General features: G+C 42.6%; 1 protein-coding gene, 1 long non-coding RNA gene and 1 other non-coding gene across 4 annotated transcripts; 1 reads left to right on the top strand and 2 right to left on the bottom strand.

Annotated features, from left to right (window-relative positions):
* Positions 1-3531: 3531 nt before the first annotated feature.
* Positions 3532-11010, bottom strand: LOC147365113 (uncharacterized). Its single transcript, XR_015135150.1, has 2 exons — positions 10564-11010; positions 3532-5528 (listed from the first exon to the last, which is right to left on the bottom strand). It is a non-coding gene; the product is annotated as an uncharacterized LOC147365113 (long non-coding RNA).
* TRNAR-ACG (transfer RNA arginine (anticodon ACG)) lies at positions 10543-10615 on the bottom strand. Its single transcript has one exon. It is a non-coding gene; the product is annotated as a tRNA-Arg (tRNA).
* Positions 10952-18658, top strand: PRMT5 (protein arginine methyltransferase 5). Of its 2 annotated transcripts, none has more exons than XM_086322322.1 (17): positions 10952-11079; positions 11744-11862; positions 12173-12258; positions 12416-12550; positions 12903-13015; positions 13348-13397; positions 13604-13767; positions 14208-14369; positions 14545-14622; positions 14715-14773; positions 14860-14982; positions 15065-15240; positions 16084-16193; positions 16441-16534; positions 16716-16832; positions 17139-17203; positions 18111-18658. In XM_086322322.1, the coding sequence occupies exons 1-17, from the start codon at positions 10970-10972 to the stop codon at positions 18261-18263; spliced, it is 1914 nt and encodes a 637-aa protein (XP_086178448.1). In that variant the 5' UTR covers positions 10952-10969; the 3' UTR covers positions 18264-18658. The 2 variants fall into 2 exon arrangements, with proteins under 2 accessions (XP_086178448.1, XP_086178449.1); XM_086322323.1 differs by having other exon boundaries at positions 10952-11165.
* Positions 18659-19110: the final 452 nt, after the last annotated feature.

The following is a 19110-nucleotide window of genomic DNA, read 5'->3' as shown; positions in this document are numbered from 1 at the left end:
TTTGATATTTAAATATGATCTTGATTAGATCTCGGTTTTATAAAAGCAGAACTCAATCCCTAGTGGCAACCATAGAACTGAAAGTGCTCTATAAAAATTTTTTTTATTGAAGTATATGTTGTATTAGTTTCAGGGATACACCACAGTGATTCATATATATATATAATATATGAATATATATATATACTCATATAATATATGAATATATATATAAAAAGAATGTATATATACATTCATATATTGTATATATATGTACACACACATTCTTTTTCAGAGTCTTTTTCCTTATAGATTATTACAAAATACTAATATTTTGTAATATTATAAAACAGTTCTCTGTACTATACAGTAGGTTCTTGTTATCTGTTTTATATATGGTAGTGTATATATGTTAATCCCAAAGTCCTAATTTATCCCCAACCCCCTTCCCCACCATAAGTTTATTTTCTATGTCTGTAGGTCTATTTCTGTTTTGTAAGTAAGTTCATCTGTATCTTTTTTTTAGATTCCACATAAACTGATATCATATGATATTTGTCTTTCCAAAAGAGCTTTATGAACATGTCACACGTAAGGAGGCAGCAAAGAGGAAGGCTTAAATGGTTTTCTAATATTCTTTGAAATTTTATTTTCGTCCTCCTACTACAGATAAAATGCCAGTGAGTAATATCAAGTAAATGAATTAAAAGCCTGTCTTTTTAAAAATATATATTTATTTATTTGGCTGCACTGGGTCTTAGCTGTGGCATGTGCGATCTAGTTCCCTGACTAGAGATCAAACCCTTGCCCGCTGCATTGAGAGTGTGAGTCTTAGCCACTGGACCACCAGGGAAGCCCAGGCCTTAAGAATGGGAACTTTTTATTCAGAAAAAGTTGAAGATAATTGCTGGAAGTTTACTTGAACACTATTTTTAACACTATTTTAAAGAGTGAAGAGATGAATACAATATAGAATGGTTTTAGTTGTCCTTGTTAGAGAAAAGCAAAGAAAAAAATCCAGGTAAATTACATTTGGCTTTGAAATGTGGTTTGACATTTACATGTTGAGATGATGTATCTGACAGTCCAGACATTCACAATATTTAAGAAGCTGAATATTTTCCTGATCAAAAAAAGTTTCAAAAACTGAGAAAACATGCACCCCAGTGTTCATTACAGTATTGTTTACGATAGGCAAGACATGGAAGCAACCTAAATGCCCATCAATAGAGTAATGGATAAAGAAGATGTGGTACTTTCCAATATCCAGTAATATTAAATGGAAATATTACTCAGCCATTAAGAAGAATGAAATAAATGAAATTATTACTCAGCCATTAAAAAGAATGAAATAATGCCATTTGCAGCAACAGTGGACCTAGAGAGCATCATTCTGAGTGAAGTAAGCCAGAGAGGGAAGGAGACTATCCTATGACATCCCTTACATGTGGAATCTAAAAAGAAATTACACAAATGAATTTGCTTATAAAACAGAAACAGACTTCCAGACTTCCAGAAGGAGCTTATGGTTGCAGGGGTTGGGGTGGGGGAGAGGATGAGGGGCAGGGATAGTTAGGGAGTTGGGATGAACGTGTACACACTGCTATATTTAAAATGATGACCAACAAGGACCTACTGTATAGCACATGGAACTCTGCTCATTGTTATGTGGCAGCCTGGATGGGAGGGGAGTTCAGGGGAGAGTGGATACATGTATATATGGCTGAGTCCCTTCACTGTTCACTTGGAAGTATCACAGCATTGTTTGTTAATTGGCTATACCTCAGTACAAATAAAAAGTTTTTTAAAAATTAAAAGTAAGTAAATAAATAAAAACTGAAAAAATTTTAAATATTAATTCATTAAAAAAATAAGTCCATTGCGTGTTAACATTAAATAATACATTTTAATTAAAAAACTGTATTTTCCAAATCAAAAAGAATGTATGAGAAGAGTGATATTGTTTTACATTTTTGCGAATCTCCTTGGTATCTGACTTAATAGAAGACAGCTGGATTCTCATATCTGCTTTCTGTTACAATAAGTGGCTCTAACTGAATAAAGTAAGTCAAATCTGGTCTCACACAGACATGGAGGAGATCCTCATACACTTCCTAAAAGAGTCTAAGAGAGCCCCAGGGTCCTTATACCACGTTTGGGGAAACATCATATTGTAAAAGAAAAAGCAATGGGTTGAGAATCAGAAGAAATGGATTCTTATTCTGGCTCTTCCTATATAGCTGAAGCATAACTTTGTTCAAAACACTTAACCTCAGTTTTCTATCTACAAAATGGGTATATTAATAAGTTCTAGTATGTCCTGAGCATTAGGTGAGATAATATATTAATATGTTAATACTGCATGTGGTAGAGCTTAATAAACATTAATCTGTCCAGAGAAAGACAAATACTGTATAATCTCACTTATAGGTGAAATCTAAAAGGCAAACTCATAGGAAAAGAGATCAGACTTGTGGTTGCCAGAGGTGGAGAGCGGGAGAAGGCTGAGTTGGAGGAAGATGATCAAGAGGTACAAACTTCTAGGGGCTTCCCTGGTGGCTCAGTGGTAAAGAATCCAGCTGTCAGTGCAAGAGACAGGAACTCAGTCCCTAATTCGGGAAAATCCCACATGCCTCGGAGCAACTAAGCCTGTGCGAAACAACTGTTGAGACTGGGCACCCTAGAGCCCATGGTCTGCAAGGAGAGAAGCCTCCCCAATGAGAAGCCTGCACACCACAACTAGAGAGTGGCCCCTGCTTATCACAACTAGGAAAAAGCCTTCGCGGTCACGAAGACCCAGCACACCCCAAAAATACATAAATACGATTATATGTTAAAAAAGAGAAAAAAAAAAGAGGTACAAACTTCCAGTTATAAGTTATTACTAAGGATGTAATGTATAACATGGTGACTACAGTTAACATTGCTGTATGATATATGCTATGCTATGCTAAGTCACTTCAGTCGTGTCCAACTGTGTGTGACCCCATAGACAGCAGCACACCAGACACCCCCGTCCCTGGGATTCTCCAGGCAAGAACACTGGAGTGGGCTGCCATTTCCTTCTCCAATGCATGAAAGTGAAAAGTGAAAGTGACGTTGCTCAGTCGTGTCTGACTCTTCGCGACCCCATGGATTGCAGCCTAACAGGCTCCTCCGTCCACAGGAAAAGTTAAGGGAGTAAATCCTAAGAGTTCTCATCTGAAGGAGAAACATTTTTTCCTTTCTTGTTTCTTTTCTTTTTACTGTATCTATATAAAGTGATGTTAGCCCAACCTGCTGTGGTAATCATTTCACAATGTATGTAAATCAAACCGTCATGCTGTATGCCTTAAACTTATACAGTGAGGTATGTCAATTATTTCTCAATAAAACTGGAAAAAAATGAAAAACAAACAACAAATCCAAAAATAGTAGCGTGTGGAGGAGGACTGTTAAGGTATTGCTATGAGTGAGACTGACTACTGAAGATCGGAGAGCTAGAGGGTCCTACAGAGGAGAGAGACCTTTGATAGGTCTTCAAAAGAAAGAAGACTAGAAACAAGCAGAAAGACCAAGGAAAGATCACAGATTTTATACATACTGGAAAAAAATGTTTCCCATATAGTAAAAAACATGCTTACTATAGAAAACTGGAAAATACATTTTCTCTGCACATACTGACGTTATTCTGTATCATGAACATTTCTCCATATTATTAAATTTTCACTGACAACATTGATTTTAATGGCTGCTTAAGATTTCATTGCATGGATGATTTATTTGACCATACTCCTATAAGATATCCAACTTGTTTTACATTTTTTGTAATCAGAAAAATGTCACACTAAGCATTTCTCTTAATGACTCTTTGTCCTCAGTTCAGTTCAGTTCAGTTGCTCAGTCGTGTTGGACTCTTTGTGACCCCATCAATCACAGCATGCCAGGCCTCCCTGTCCATCACCAACTCCTGGAGTTCACTCAGACTCATGTCCATCGAGTCGGTGATGCCATCCAGCCATCTCATCCTCTGTCGTCCCCTTCTCCTCCTGCCCCCAATCCCTCCCAGCATCGGAGTCTTTTCCAATGAGTCAACTCTTCGCATGAGGTGGCCAAAGTATTGAAGTTTCAGCTTTAGCATCAGTCCTTCCAATGAACACCCAGGGCTGATCTCCTTCAGAATGGACTGGTTGGATCTCCTTGCAGTCCAAGGGACTCTCAAGAGTCTTCTCCAACACCACAGTTCCAAAGCAACAATTCTTTGGCGCTCAGCCTTCATCACAGTTCAACTCTCACATCCATACATGACCACTGGAAAAACCATAGCCTTGACCAAATGGACTTTTGTTGGCAAAGTAATGTCTCTGCTTTTCAATGTGTTATCTAGGTTGGTCATAACTTTCCTTTCAAGGAGTAAGCGTCTTTTAATTTCATGGCTGCCATCACCATCTGCAGTGATTTTGGAGCCCAGAAAAATAAAGTCTGACACAGTTTCCACTGTTTCCTCATCTATTTCCCATGAAGTGATGGGACCAGATGCCATGATCTTCGTTTTCTTAATGTTGAGCTTTAAGCCAACTTTTTCACTCTCCTCTTTCACTTTCATCAAGAGGCTTTTTAGTTCCTCTTCACTTTCTGCCATAAGGGTGGTGTCATCTGCATATCTGAGGTTATTGATATTTCTCCTGGCAAAACTTGATTCCAGCTTGTGCTTCTTCCAGCCCAGCATTTCTCATGATGTACTCTGCATATAAATTAAATAAGCAGGGTGACAATATACAGCCTTGATGTACTCCTTTTCCTATTTGGAAACAGTCTGTTGTTCCATGTCCAGTTCTAATTGTTGCTTCCTGACCTGCATATAGGTTTCTCAAGAGGCAGGTCAGGTGGTCTGGTATTCCCATCTCTTTCAGAATTTTCCACAGTTCATTGTGATCCACACAGTCAAAGGCTTTGGCATAGTCAATAAAGCAGAAATAGATGTTTTTCTGGAACTCTCTTGCTTTTTCCATGATCCAGCAGATGTTGGCAATTTGATCTCTGGTTCCTCTGCCTTTTCTAAAACCAGCTTGAACATCTGAAGTTCACGGTTCAAGTATTGCTGAAGCCTGGCTTGGAGAATTTTGAGCATTACTTTACTAGTGTGTGAGATGAGTGCAATTGTGCGGTAGTTTGAGCATTCTTTGGCATTGCCTTTCTTTGGGACTGGAATGAAAACTGACCTTTTCCAGTCCTGTGGCCACTGCTGAGTTGTCCAAATTTGCTGGCATATTGAGTGCAGCACTTTCACAGCATCATTTTTCAGGATTTGAAATAGCTCAACTGGAATTCCATCACCTCCACTAACTTTGTTCGTAGTGATGCTTTCTAAGGCCCACTTGACTTCACATTCCAGGATGTCTGGCTCTAGGTGAGTGATCACACCATCGTGATTATCTGGGTCGTGAAGATCTTTTCTGTACAGCTCTTCTGTGTATTCTTGCCATCTCTTCTTAATATCTTCTGCTTCTGTTAGGTCCATACCATTTTTGTCCTTTATCTAGTTTGTGAATATTGTCTAGGATAGCTTTCTAGAAGGAAAATTAGAGATAGTATGTCTTAAGGTTAAGATTAAAGGCTCTGAGTCAGTTGACCTAGGTTTGTACCCCATTTAAACCCCTTCTTAGAGGCACAAGTCACTTAATCTCTCTAAGACTTAGTTCCTTTACCCATAGATTAACATTTCCTACATCACCAGGTTCTTGTAAATGTAAAGTGCTTTTCATAGAATCTGACACAAAATAAGGGCTCAATAAATGTTAGCTGTTATTATTATCATAAATTGAATTCATATATTTATCACACATATATACACAAGCAACTGGTCTGTTTCTAGACTATTAGTTTAGCCTTTTTATTCTGTCTCTTCTTGTACCCACTGCACATCGTGGCCTTTTATTTATTTATACATTGCTTGTCTCATAAAGGGTTTGAAGTAATGGACTAAAAATGAAGAGCAAATTCCCTCTCCTTCCTCCTCTTTATAAAAATTTTTCTTTGCTTTCTTGTCTACTTTTTTAAAAAAAACCAACAACAAATGAATGTTTGTATGCTAAGTCGCTTCAGTCGTGTTTTGACTCTTTGCGACCCCGAGGACTATAGCCTACCAGGCTCCTCTGTCCATGGAATTCTCCAGGCAAGAATACTGGAGTAGGTTGCTACTTCTTGCCAAACCAAGGATGGAGCCTGCATCTCTCACATCTACTCCATTAGCAGGCAGGTTCTTTATCAGTAGCGCCACCTGGGAAACTCAGCAGTGAATGGTAGAATCATTTAGTAAAGTAAAAAAAGATTCCACTAGAATTGTGATTAAATGTAGAAAAAGTGAGAAACTATTAGGAATTGACATCTTTATAAGATTCATTTTTTTCTAAGAACATGGCTTGTCTTTCCATTTTTTCAGTCTTCATATCTGTCAGCAAAATTTTAGGTTTTCTGTATATAGTTTATTCATATTTTCCACTAAGATTATAGCTAAGTATTTTATGGTGATATTATTGTTACCTCTGTGAATGGGTAAGAAACTAATCACGATAGCTAATGTATATTGAAAGCTTCCTATGTGCAGAAAGGTTCTAAATGCTTTACAATATTAACTAATGTAATGTTCATCATAGCTTTATAAGATAACTATAATTTACATTTTTGTTTTGTAGATGAAGAAACTGAGGCCAGAGGAGTTAGTTCAAATGGTTAGTAAATGGATAAATAGGGCTTTAACCTCTTGCCACCTGGCTCTACCGTCTATGACCTTAACTACCATGTTATTGGGATACTTTTATTAGTTACGTCTTTTAACTGGTTATTCTTAGTTTATAAGAAGGCTAGGATATGTTTTATATTTGTCTTGTATCAAGTGGTGTCTCTGAATGCCATTATTAATTCTCATCATTTTTGAATTGGTTCTTATGGATTTTCTATATACACAATCATATCATCTGCAAACAATGATAAATTTGCCTCTCTCTTTCTAAAAGTTATAACTCCTTTTTGAAAATTTCCAGGCTTATTGTATTGGATTTTTTTAGAATAATATTAAATAACACGGTGATGAGATAAGACATTCTTGTATTATTTTATATTTACATGAATTGTTGACTTCATACACATATATATGTGTTTATGTATAAAGAATATTAAGACTATTAAGAATGTTTTAGAGGGACTTCCCTGGTGGTCTAGTGGCTAAGACTCCGCATTCCCAATGCAGAGGGCTGGGGTTCAATCCCTAGTCAGAAAACTAGATCCTGCATGTGGCAACCAAGACCTGGCCCATCCAAATACATAAATCAATAAAAATAATTAAAAAAAAAAGAATGTTTTAGAAAATGGAAATTACTTGCCATGTTCTCTTTGATGACTATTACAAATGATCAAATGTTTTTCTTGTTTGCTTTACTTTTGACTTATCATATAAATAAATTTCCTAATACCTAACCTGTGTTAATTCCTGGGATAAACCCTGTTTCTGGTATATTATTATTATGTTAATATACTATTGACATTTATTGTTAATCTCAAATATTATAGGATTTTTACATTTATATTCCTAAGTTAGCTAAGTCTATAGGTTTGCTCTTTTGGAAGGTCCTCCTTCTGACAGGTTTTGATATTAGGTATATTCTGGCCTCCTAAACAATTGGGTAGTTTTCCGTCTTTTTCTATGTTCCAGAACAGTTTCTACTTTCTATTCATTTTGACAGATAAATACTGTATAATAGAGATGACAAGGAAGAGAATGCAAATTGGCACAGATTATTTTGCCTCAGTAACTCTGCCACTTTCATAGCTGGAGGACAGCCTTGATTGTGAAGAAGCAATTTGGAGCAGTAGGAGGGTCAAACGGGCCATTATTTTGGGGTTGAAGAGTGCGGCTGGCTGGGCAGGCACAGAGGTAAGTGAAGGTGGGCCTGGGGAGGGAGACCAGTGTTGAGGGAGGAGGAGAGCCCAAGAGAAAGTGAAAGGAGAGTTTACAATTCACTGGCAGTATTTAAACAAGGACAGAAAAACAGGAGCAGGTAGAAGGACTGGGCCTGAAGATGCGGAATGCTGGAGGATTATCTGGAAGTGGGTACTCCTTTCCTTCCAGAAATGTTTCCAGAGCTCTGACCTGTTAGTCACTGGCTCCTGGAGAAAGCAACATTACTTCTCACCCACCAAATCCCTATCTTCATTCCAGCAAAGGCCTACATGCAATAGCGTAACAGTGACTCACATACTTCTGAGCCCAAAAGTTCAGCATGGAGAGCAGAGGAGAGGGAAGCAGAGGATAAGACAGAACTGATTAACTCTGACTTTACGCCTAGGGCCAAGCCCTTTAAAAGGTTCTCTATTTCTTTTTCATTCATTCCCTTTTGCTCCTCTGTAGCTCATATAGACAGACCCACAGTCCGTGCTGTTCTTTAAGACAAAGCAAAGTGTTGTAGAAGAGGTGGAGAGCAATGTGGTGTGGAATTACCTGGAACCGTTCGGCATCATGCTTGCCACACAGTAGAGATCATTTCGAATGAAAAAACAAAAACATCTCAGATGAATGAAATTCAGCCAATCTAAACTTACTTTAAGGTCAGTCAGAAATTCTAGGCTCTTTTTCACACAAAACCTTTTGAAAATTATTTTCGCTGATGACAAAACTGACATTACGATTTCATAGATTTTCCTCTCTCCCTTTCACCCATGGATGGGTTAGTTAACAATCAACAGAACAGCCACCAGCCAGCTTGACATCAGGAGGAAGATGCTAGGAACACAAATGGTCCACAGCCCAGATAATTAACTTTTTCTGAAGACGAACATCTCATAAGTCTTCTGTGAATATAGAGTTTGGTTGGGCACAGCTGGGGCAGAGAACAACAAGCAGGCTTTCCCAACAACTCTTCTTCTTCTTCTAATGTCGGCAGAGAATCACCCACTTCCCGTCAACTCCCTACTCTTAAGATCTTCAGGGAAGAATTCAAAGAAATACTGGAGACACTTCACCTTAAAGGAGGGAAAGAATAACTCCCTTCTCCTTAAGTGTGGAATGCACACAGTGACTTCCTTCCAGAGTACAGGATGGAAGGGGTGGGGGGGAGGAGTGTAATTTTTCAGTAGAGAAACCTGATAAACACTAGTTCTACCAGGTCATAAAGGTCAATATTAACAGTCAAAAATTATGTTGATGGTATGTACTCTTGATATGATGTGATGAAAATGGCCACTTTACCTCTGTGATCTTCCTCCCCCAAACCCATAACCCCAGTCTAATGAAAAACCCCATCAGACCCCATCAGACAAATTCCAGTGGAGAGATGTCCTTCAGTATACCTAACCAGTATTCCTCAAAACTATCAAGGTCATCAAAAATAGAGAAAGCTGTAGGAAGACATGAGAGAGCTGGCTGTGCTGTACTACCTGCTCAATATTTCTATAATTCTAAAACTGTTTTAAGAAATAAAGTCTAGTAATAAGAAGAAGATAGGATAAAAGTACCTCCAATTCTTAAGCTTCATAGGCATTTTCTTATTTCTTTAGTTTTCTAAGCTTTATCTTTTGGGGGCACGCACTAAATACATTGCACCCAGGGCTCCTTATAGCTTATCCTATCCATACCCATTCCGTATTTCTCAGAACTCTGATCCCCCACGGGCTACGGTCATCTCAACCAGTCTCGTGGCTAGTCACTACCTCTCTTCTGGCGATTTCCAAATCTTGTCTGGTTCAGGATCACTATTCATCCAACTCTCTGTTACACAGCGCCCCCTAGGCGTCAAATTCAGCATTTCCAAACCGAAACCCTGATTCTCCCTAAAAGAGCTTCTCACTTCCTGTAGCACTCAAAGAGGCCAAAATCTTGGGCTTCACCCGCAGACTTCCCATGTCAGGCTTCCTGTCAGTCGGTCACTAAGTGATCTCCTGCCTCGGGCCTTTCGTATTGTGTTCTCTATCCATCCTCGCTGCCAGGCCCTCAACACCGCTGGGCCCCTGCCTTCAGGTTCTCTTTCTCCTCCCTATATCTTTCTTTGCTTCATTCTTTTCCTTCTTTTCCATCCCTGTAGCAGCTGTTCACAAAGGAAAATATAGAGATTCTCTCAAAAGGAAAATGTTGAGATTCTCTCAGGTCTCCGCCAGGCTGTTCATAACTCCTCTCCACTGTAATTCCTCACCATGAGTTTTTTTTTTTTTTTTTTTTTCCTTCCTATCTTAGTGTGTGTTTAGATATTTATTTATTTTTTGTTTGTTTGAAATATAGAATAGAAAGGAATTGGTGGCTAAATTGCCACAATCTATTTTAAAATATACTAAGGCCCATACAAAGCCCAGTTTAGTCATTACCTTAATTTTCTCAGGATTTTGAAGGACCTAAGTAGAGACACAAGAACCACCTTTGAATTAGGCAATGGAAAAAGCTGACATAAAATGGCTGCAGAAAGCAATAAAATTATGAGCTAAAAATGAGGGTAAGAGGAGATCATAAGGAAATTTAGAAAGGGAAGAACGGGAGACTTTCAAAATACTGCTTATGACAGTATTGCATGGGATGCAACAAAAACGCACGCGTCCCACCGAGCCAGCCAGGAGTCGAACCTGGAATCTTCTGATCCGTAGTCAGACGCGTTATCCATTGCGCCACTGGCCCCGAGACGATTTTGGTGGCCCCAATGATGACACTTCAAGCTTATACTGCAGGGCTTCATGGGCCGTGTAGTCTCTGCACGGAGTTCTACGAGTACACGAAGCATTATGGGAGATTAAATTCGTCGAGAACTAGACCCTGAGATTGGTGATTTTTCCGAAGCCTCGACGTACGTCACTGTGCAGCCCGCGGATTGGCGAGAAGAGCCACTCCCCACCCCTCCTCCTCCAGCTCCAGAGCCGTGGGAGACGCTCTGGTTGTTAAGGTGAAACGTCCCGCCTTCTGGGGGCTTTTTTCCGGCTTTGTGATTGGCTGCTAGCTTCAGGGAATCTCGGCGTGGATTGCGCGAGGGAAAAGATGGCGGCGATGGCGGTCGGTGGTGCCGGTGGAAGCCGCGTGTCCAGCGGGAGGGACCTGAATTGCGTCCCCGAAATAGCTGACACACTGGGGGCTGTGGCCAAGCAGGGGTGAGGGCCTGGACCTCTGCGAGCTGAATGCGGGGTCCGAACTCGGGGACCGAGAGGGACAGACCAGTCATCCCCGAGAGGCAGGGGTGAGGGGGTCGAAGTGGATGAGACCAGGGCGGGAGAAACCATTTAGTCCTTCGGGATGAGAAGCCTCGGGCCCTGGAGCTTGAGAGGAGGGCGGGAAACTTATTGGGGGCGTGTGGTTACTGAACCCCAAAGTCGGAGGAGTTATCAGGTAAACTCAAAAAGGGGGCGTAGAGACCTCCCGGGCCCTGGAGAGCGAGATTACCGTATGAAATTGGGAGAAATAGGAGGTTAGGGAGAGGAAAGCTAAACCTTGAGGGGGGATACTTGGGCAGTACTGCTGCCGATCTGGATGTGACAGTCTCGGAAAACCAGTGACAGCAGAGTAGAAAGTCCACGTGGTGTGGATATTCATCTTTTCTCTTAACTCATCTTTTCCATGGCTGTGTCCTGGCGAGAAATTGAGGCACAGTACAGCGGAAGTGATATGCCCCAAGGTTGGCTGAATTCAGCAGTCTAGTCGGGTCGCTGGTGGCAGCTGAAAGGGTTGTGCAGAATCAAGAGAGCCAGTCCAATTACTTGGATCTCTGGGCACTGCTGCTGTCTTTACATGACGATTCTGGGTCTGTCGCGGTTGTAGGTTTGATTTCCTCTGCATGCCTGTGTTCCACCCGCGTTTCAAGAGGGAATTCACTCAGGAACCTGCTAAGAGTCGGCCGGGCCCCCAGACACGATCAGACCTACTGCTGTCAGGAAGGGGTAGGGAGCATCCCACATGCCCCTTAATTATTAGAGGCAGTAACAACTTATGCTTTATCAGTGCCTTCCTCCTCTTCCTTTCTTGACTTGGATATATTGGTTCGCCCCACGGATATAGATAACTCGTGTTCTCTCCTTACCTGCCTACTAAAAGCCTTAGTTCCCTGTTCTGTCAGGCTCTCCTGTATCTGTGATAGAAAAAGTCTTTGTCTTTCATCTCTAACTCTATTCCCTGTTAAGAACTAGAAATTGTATGAGTAAAGTGCTGAACCTTATTTAGTCTTTGTCTTTCTTGGGTGGGGGAGTGCAGACTGGAATACACTAATTGTGGGAAAGCTTTCTCCATGGATTCGTCCAGACTCAAAAGTGGAGAAGATACGCAGGAACTCTGAGGCGGTAAGACTGACCTCTTCACTGACTCTAAATACCTGTAAACAAGCTGGGTGGGGAGAGCACTTTTTCCCCACTCTGTAACTTAGTAAATTTGATATAATGCAATTAAAGCTATTTGAGCTGCTAGCTCTTAACTTTATCCTTTTAATCTCTATTCCAGGCTATGTTACAGGAGCTGAATTTTGGGGCATATTTGGGTCTTCCAGCTTTCCTGCTGCCCCTAAATCAGGAAGATAACACAAACTTGGCGAGAGTTTTGACCAATCACATCCACACTGGCCACCACTCCTCCATGGTATGGCGAGGGCTTCCTTTCCTGCTGCATATTATGATAGTCAGGCTGTGCTAAGTATCTTCTTGTTCCTAGCCATTCAGTAAAGGGTGCATTTGGGAGAATTGAAATGTCAGTACTGTCTACTCACAATAAGAGTGGTAAGCAAAGTATTATAAAACGTACAGAATATCAGTTATTTCCCGCAACTTCCAGAGATAAAAGACAGCATATAATCACAACTTGGGAAAAGGATATAAGGGAATTAGCTTGAAATCTGGATCAAGATCTTTTTAATTGAAGGAAGCTTTCTGGACCTAATGGGTTCAAAACAATTCTAAATAGGGTGTTGAACCTATTTATTATTCATGTGCAGTTCTGGATGCGGGTGCCATTGGTGGCACCAGAGGACCTGAGAGATGATATAATTGAGAACGCACCAACTTCACACACAGAGGAGTACAGTGGAGAGGAGAAGACATGGATGTGGTATGTTTCCTTTTGCGGCTGTACCTGGGGTGGAGGGAAGTACAGAGTGGAACCTGTAGGAAGGTCTCCCTGAGGTGTGGTGATTGGTGGGCCATATGTATTTGATGGGCTTCCCTGGTGGCTCAGACAGTAAATGGTCTGCCTGCAATGCTGGAGACCTGGGTTCAATCCCTAGGTCAGGAAGATCCCCTGGAGAAGGAACTGGCAAACCACTCTAGTATTCATGTCTGGAAAATTCCATGGACAGAGGAGCCTGGAGGGCTACACTCCATGGGGTCACAAAGAGTTGAACACGACTGAGCAACTAACTTCTGTGTTTTGACTCTGCACAGGTGGCACAACTTCCGGACCTTATGTGATTACAGCAAGAGGATTGCAGTGGGTAAGTCCACAAAGATCCTGGGATAGGTTATCCTTCTCTGAAGTCCTGTGACTAAAAATCAGGAGTCTCATGTATACTTGGCTGCTGGGGCATACTTTCTCCATGCTTTAGTCTGCCTTGCTTAAGGAGGAGACAGATCCTGCACAAAAGAGCACGCAAAGATTCTGGCCTATGTGATCGACAGGTCTTTGTTTTCCCTTTTGTAGCTCTTGAAATTGGTGCTGACCTCCCATCTAATCATGTCATTGATCGTTGGCTTGGGGAGCCCATCAAAGCAGCCATTCTCCCCACTAGCATTTTCCTGACCAATAAGAAGGGATTTCCTGTTCTTTCTAAGATGCACCAGAGGTTGATCTTCCGACTTCTCAAGGTGTGTAGTGGAAGGGTTCTAAAGGTGTTCCAGCTAATCTTGTTTTACTCACACATGTGTGATGGGATTTTTTTTTTTTTTTTTTCCTTTGTGGGGCTGACTCTTCCTCTCTAATTTCTGGAGCGCAATTTCAGCAAAGCTGGGGGCCTTGAGAGCAAAAGAACAAATAGCAGTAGAAGCCCCAGAAACATTTCAAAAGGAATCGGGTATCATGAGAACTTTGCAGAAAGTTTGATCTAAGAAGTTCCAGCAATGATTCATGGGGTCCCTTGTGCCAGGTGATGCTTATGTGGTATAGGAGGGCTCTTGGTGCTTTTGTTGGTATTCAGAGGTATTTGGTGATCTGGGCCTTATTTTATGCTGAAGCTCTTTGACCATAAGCTTCAATAATACCCTCTTGGTTCAAGGACTGTGTCTGATGGCCTTACTTATTCTCACAGTTGGAGGTACAGTTCATCATCACAGGCACCAACCACCACTCAGAGAAGGAGTTCTGCTCCTACCTCCAATACTTGGAATACCTGAGCCAGAACCGACCTCCACCCAATGCCTACGAACTCTTTGCCAAGGGCTATGAAGATTACCTGCAGTCCCCACTCCAGGTGGGTCTGGTGTCCACTAAGAGGATGGGGGTGGGGGGAGGAAATGTATCTTGAGAGCAGGTACCATAAAATCTCACTGGAGCTCAGGGGACAGTGGGAAGGTTTTGGTATTCTGGTGCACTGTCCTTGCCAAAAAGTGGCTAACTTACTCTGTCTTTTTCCTCTCATTCATCAGCCACTGATGGATAACCTGGAATCTCAGACATACGAAGTGTTCGAAAAGGACCCCATCAAATACTCTCAGTACCAGCAGGTACAGTATGGGTCTCAGTATCAGGCAAAGGGCTGGGATGACCTGGGTGAAGATGGCATTACAGCCACAGGGTCTTCCCTCCTGCCCCCCAGGCCATCTATAAATGTCTGTTAGATCGAGTGCCAGAGGAAGAGAAGGACACCAACATCCAGTGAGTGCTCTCTGCCTGATTCCCAGAGATGTGCATGCCTGCCTCTCTACATGACAGTCAGCTTGACTGCTCCCTCTGTTTCTTAGAGTGCTGATGGTGCTGGGAGCAGGCCGGGGGCCCCTGGTGAATGCTTCCCTGCGGGCCGCCAAGCAGGCTGACCGGCGGATAAAATTGTACGCTGTGGAGAAGAACCCAAATGCTGTGGTGACGTGAGTGGCAACCTTGATGCTGGGAAGTTTGGCCCCAGTGCCAGTATTTCTTTCTCCTCCTGACTCGTTTCATCTGTTTCAGGTTGGAGAACTGGCAGTTTGAAGAATGGGGAAGCCAGGTGACAGTAGTCTCATCGGACATGCGGGAGTGGGTGGCTCCAGAGAAAGCAGATATCATTGTCAGTGAGCTTCTGGGGTCCTTTGCTGACAATGAACTGTCACCTGAGTGCCTGGATGGAGCCCAGCACTTCCTAAAAGGTGCCTCCAGGCTGGGGTGTACTGAATAAGGGGATTGGATTATCAACTGGGAAGGCTCCTGGGTTGGGCAGGGGTGGGTGTGGCAGCAGCTTAGAAGAGGTTACAGAGTTTAGGGGAGGCAGGGCTGACTTGAGTCAGTGCCCTTAGCAAGTGACGCAATCTCCCTGAACCTCGGGTGTGGGTGTTCACATCTGTAAAATGAGGGGAGTGGACCAGAGCAGAAACTTAAAAAATATTTATTTAGTCATTTATGGCTGTGCTGGGTCTCCGTTGCTGCATGGACTTTTCTCTAGTCGGGGAGAGCGGGGGCTACTCTCTAGTTGCCATGCATGGGCTTCTCATTGCAGTGGCTTCTCCTGCTGCAGTGCACAGGCTCTGGGGCGCGTGGGCTCAGTAGTTGTGGTACATAGGCTTAGTTCCTCCTCTGCATGTGGGATCTTTCCAGATCAGGGATCGAACCCATGTCTTCTGCATTGGCAGATGGACTCTTTACCACTGAGCCACCAGGAAAGCCCCCAGAGCAGAGATTCTTAGTCTGAGATCTGTGGACTCCCTGAACTGCCATGACATGTACCTTGGATTTAGCTTTCATCACTAGCTCAAAGGAAAGAAAGTTAAGGACCATTAGATTAGAATACTTTGGGTTCCTTCCAGTTTTACTCTTATGTGACTCTAAATTAACCTGGAAGTAGAATGCTTTAGGGCATGAGCAGGGGGCAGGGTGGCCTGGGAATGTGACAACATGGAGCTGCCTGGTCTTTTTTGATGTGGGAGGTCTGGGCCTTCAGTACAGATGCACCATTTCCATCCGCTGGGAAGTAATGTGCCCCTTCTGCTCTGCAGATGATGGCGTGAGCATTCCTGGGGAGTACACCTCCTTTCTAGCTCCCATCTCCTCCTCCAAGCTATACAATGAGGTCCGAGCCTGTCGGGAAAAGGACCGTGACCCTGAGGTAAAGAGCCACTCTCTTCTGGCGGTCTCTTCTCTCTTTAATGCTTTTCTTTTTCTCTGTCAGCATAACTGTTTTCTTCCACTGGAGGAGATGAAGAGATGAAGGAGTTGGGGATGTGGGAAAGTAACTGAAGTGAAACTACGTTTTTATGTTTGTCCGTGTCGTTAGAGCTTGGGCTGTATTCCCTGAGGAATTAGGTAGTGCTCACCTGTCTTCTTCAGATATCATTTTCTCTGTTTTGGGACAGGCCCAGTTTGAGATGCCTTATGTGGTACGACTGCACAATTTCCACCAGCTGTCTGCACCCCAGCCCTGTTTTACCTTCAGCCATCCTAACAGAGGTGGGTTCCTGCATGGCTGTCCTCTGACTGAATGGGGAGCTCACTTCCCTGGTTTCTTCCCTTGCTCTCCTGGGTCTATCTGGCCTCTTATCTAGGCTTCCTTTCCTGGTTCCTGCTTATGCTTTACCAAGCTGTCTACGGTTTCTGGTTCCTCATCACCCACACAGCTCTTCCCTGACAGATCCTATGATTGACAACAATCGCTACTGTACCTTGGAGTTTCCTGTGGAGGTGAACACAGTGCTGCATGGTTTTGCAGGCTACTTTGAGACTGTGCTTTATCAGGACATCACTCTGAGTGAGTGTCTGGGGCAGTGGATGGGGGTTTAAGAGTATGCTACCTGGGCAGCTTATGTATTTAATACATGTTGCATTTGGAGTCACAAGGAACTGAGCAATCAGTGAATGGAGATCTTTGATGACTTGTTTCCATGTTTACAGATGAGACTGTCCTCAACCTAGGCAAAAAACAGTGTCACGGAGACCTTGTTTTGTTGTTGTTGTTGTTAATTTTTATTGGAATATAGTTAAAACAATGTTGTGTTAGTTTCAGGTGTACAGCAATCAGTTATTCTCAATTTTTATCATTATTTTGTCCACTTAGGTATCCGTCCAGAGACTCACTCTCCTGGGATGTTTTCATGGTTTCCCATCCTCTTCCCCATTAAGGTAGGTTTCACCTTAAGGCTCCTTGGGTTAAAAAGTAACTTATGGCATTGATGTTTTGCCCCTTTCCTCCTCCCAGGATAACGCTTGGCTGTGACCCTTGTTCTGCTGCTCTCACGTGCAGTTGTAGATGTTGGGATATTTGCAGTGGCCTTCCACCTGGCTTCCCACATCTACTTAGGCTGTTCTTCTGTCCATTCTGTACCTGGAGCAAGAATCTTCTTTTAAAAGCACAAATATGATCCTGTCTCTCTCTCCTGCTTTTAAAACCCTTCAATATCTTTCCAGTTCCCTTAGGATAAAGTTTGTTTTGGCACATAGCATGTGGGATCTTAGTTCCCTGACCAGGGATTGAACCCACGCTCCACACAGTGGAAGTGCAGAGTCTTAACCACTGGACCGCCAGAGAAGTCCCAGGATAAAGTCTTAAATCTTCCTTAGACTTGGTGTGATCTAGTTTTCACCTGCCTTTGCAGCTGCTGTCCTTTGTTTACATTGCTCAGTCCTTGGACCTTCTTTTGGTTCCTCTAATACCCCATGTTCTTTCCTGCCTCAGGGTTTTTCACACCTTTGTCCTCTGCCTATAAAGTTCTTGGCTCATTTTCTGACCCAGGTGACTTTATCTTCCAGGTCTTATTAGACATTCTTATTGTCAGATAATTTTCCCTGACCTCATAGACTAGGTTAGCATTACTTTTCATAGGTACTGTCCCTGTTCACAGCATTCATCCTACTTTTGATTATTTGTTCAGTGTCAGATTGTTCAGTTCTGATTATTTGTTCTGATAGATTTCAAACCTCATGAGGGTTGGAATGTTACGTTTCATCATTATCTCCACACTTAACTTAGTACCTTGCCACATAAAATTCATTAGCTCCACCCTGAACCTCCCTATCTTTCTTCTTATAGCAGCCCATTACGGTGCGTGAAGGCCAGACCATCTGTGTGCGTTTCTGGCGATGCAGCAACTCTAAGAAGGTGTGGTATGAGTGGGCTGTGACGGCACCGGTCTGCTCTGCTATTCACAACCCCACAGGCCGCTCTTACACCATTGGCCTCTAGCCCTGCCTGCAAGTGTCTGGAAGCCTTGGAAGCAGCTGCAGATTCTGTTCCTGTAGCACAGAAGGTGCAGTACACCATGGGCTCTGATTTGCTGTGCCCATCAGAGAGGAACATTTCAGTCTGCTTTCCTACCTTACGTCAAGATGGCAAAGGAGAATTGTGGGGCTCACGCCACCAATCTGTGAAGACTTCAGGCCTGAGCATGAGGAATTCATGTTGGATCTGTGGCTACTCCAACAGGCATTCAGCCTCAAAGGCTCCCTGGGATAGCTCTGAGAACATGTGTATTGAACAAATTTTCAGCCCTCTTCCCTGTCCATCTCTGTTCCTATTTTGATGGTTTTGTGTAAGGAGGAAATACAAATAAAATGAGGTTATGGTCTTTCCTGCTCCAACTCTGCTGCCCCCTGCCTCTACTTCTTCAACTATTACTTACACATATTCAGATCTATGCTCTTATCCAATACTTGAAGGGGCCTAGGTTTATTTCCTATCTAAGAAGCTTAGTGATGACTCTTGGACTCCCAGGTACAAGCCTTTCTGACCAGCTACAGAGAGGTCTTGTCCTTTAGGACCTGATTAGGTTCTTTTCTGGGGAGGAGGCATGGAGTTTGCTGCCACGGAGAGAGATGGGGTAGTGAGTGAAGCCAGCTTCCCTTCCACCTTCCTGAGCTGCTGCACTACCAGCTCCTCTGTTACCTCTTGGGAGTGTTAACTGGAAGTCATCCACACTTCTCCAGCAAGAAGCCATTTATTTTGTTTGGATAAAAACACAGGATTAGAGTTTGAAGTCCTAAGAGGTAATCTAGTTCAAATTTACATTTTTACAGAAAAGGAATTGGTATAA

Source organism: Bos grunniens, chromosome 10, assembly GCF_055505025.1.
Source record: "Bos grunniens cultivar Pamir isolate PY7600 chromosome 10, Bosgru_T2T1.0, whole genome shotgun sequence".
NCBI lineage: Eukaryota > Metazoa > Chordata > Mammalia > Artiodactyla > Bovidae > Bos > Bos grunniens.
The sequence above is the reverse complement of the archived record's forward strand: the minus strand, read 5'-3'. Positions and strand labels throughout refer to the sequence as shown.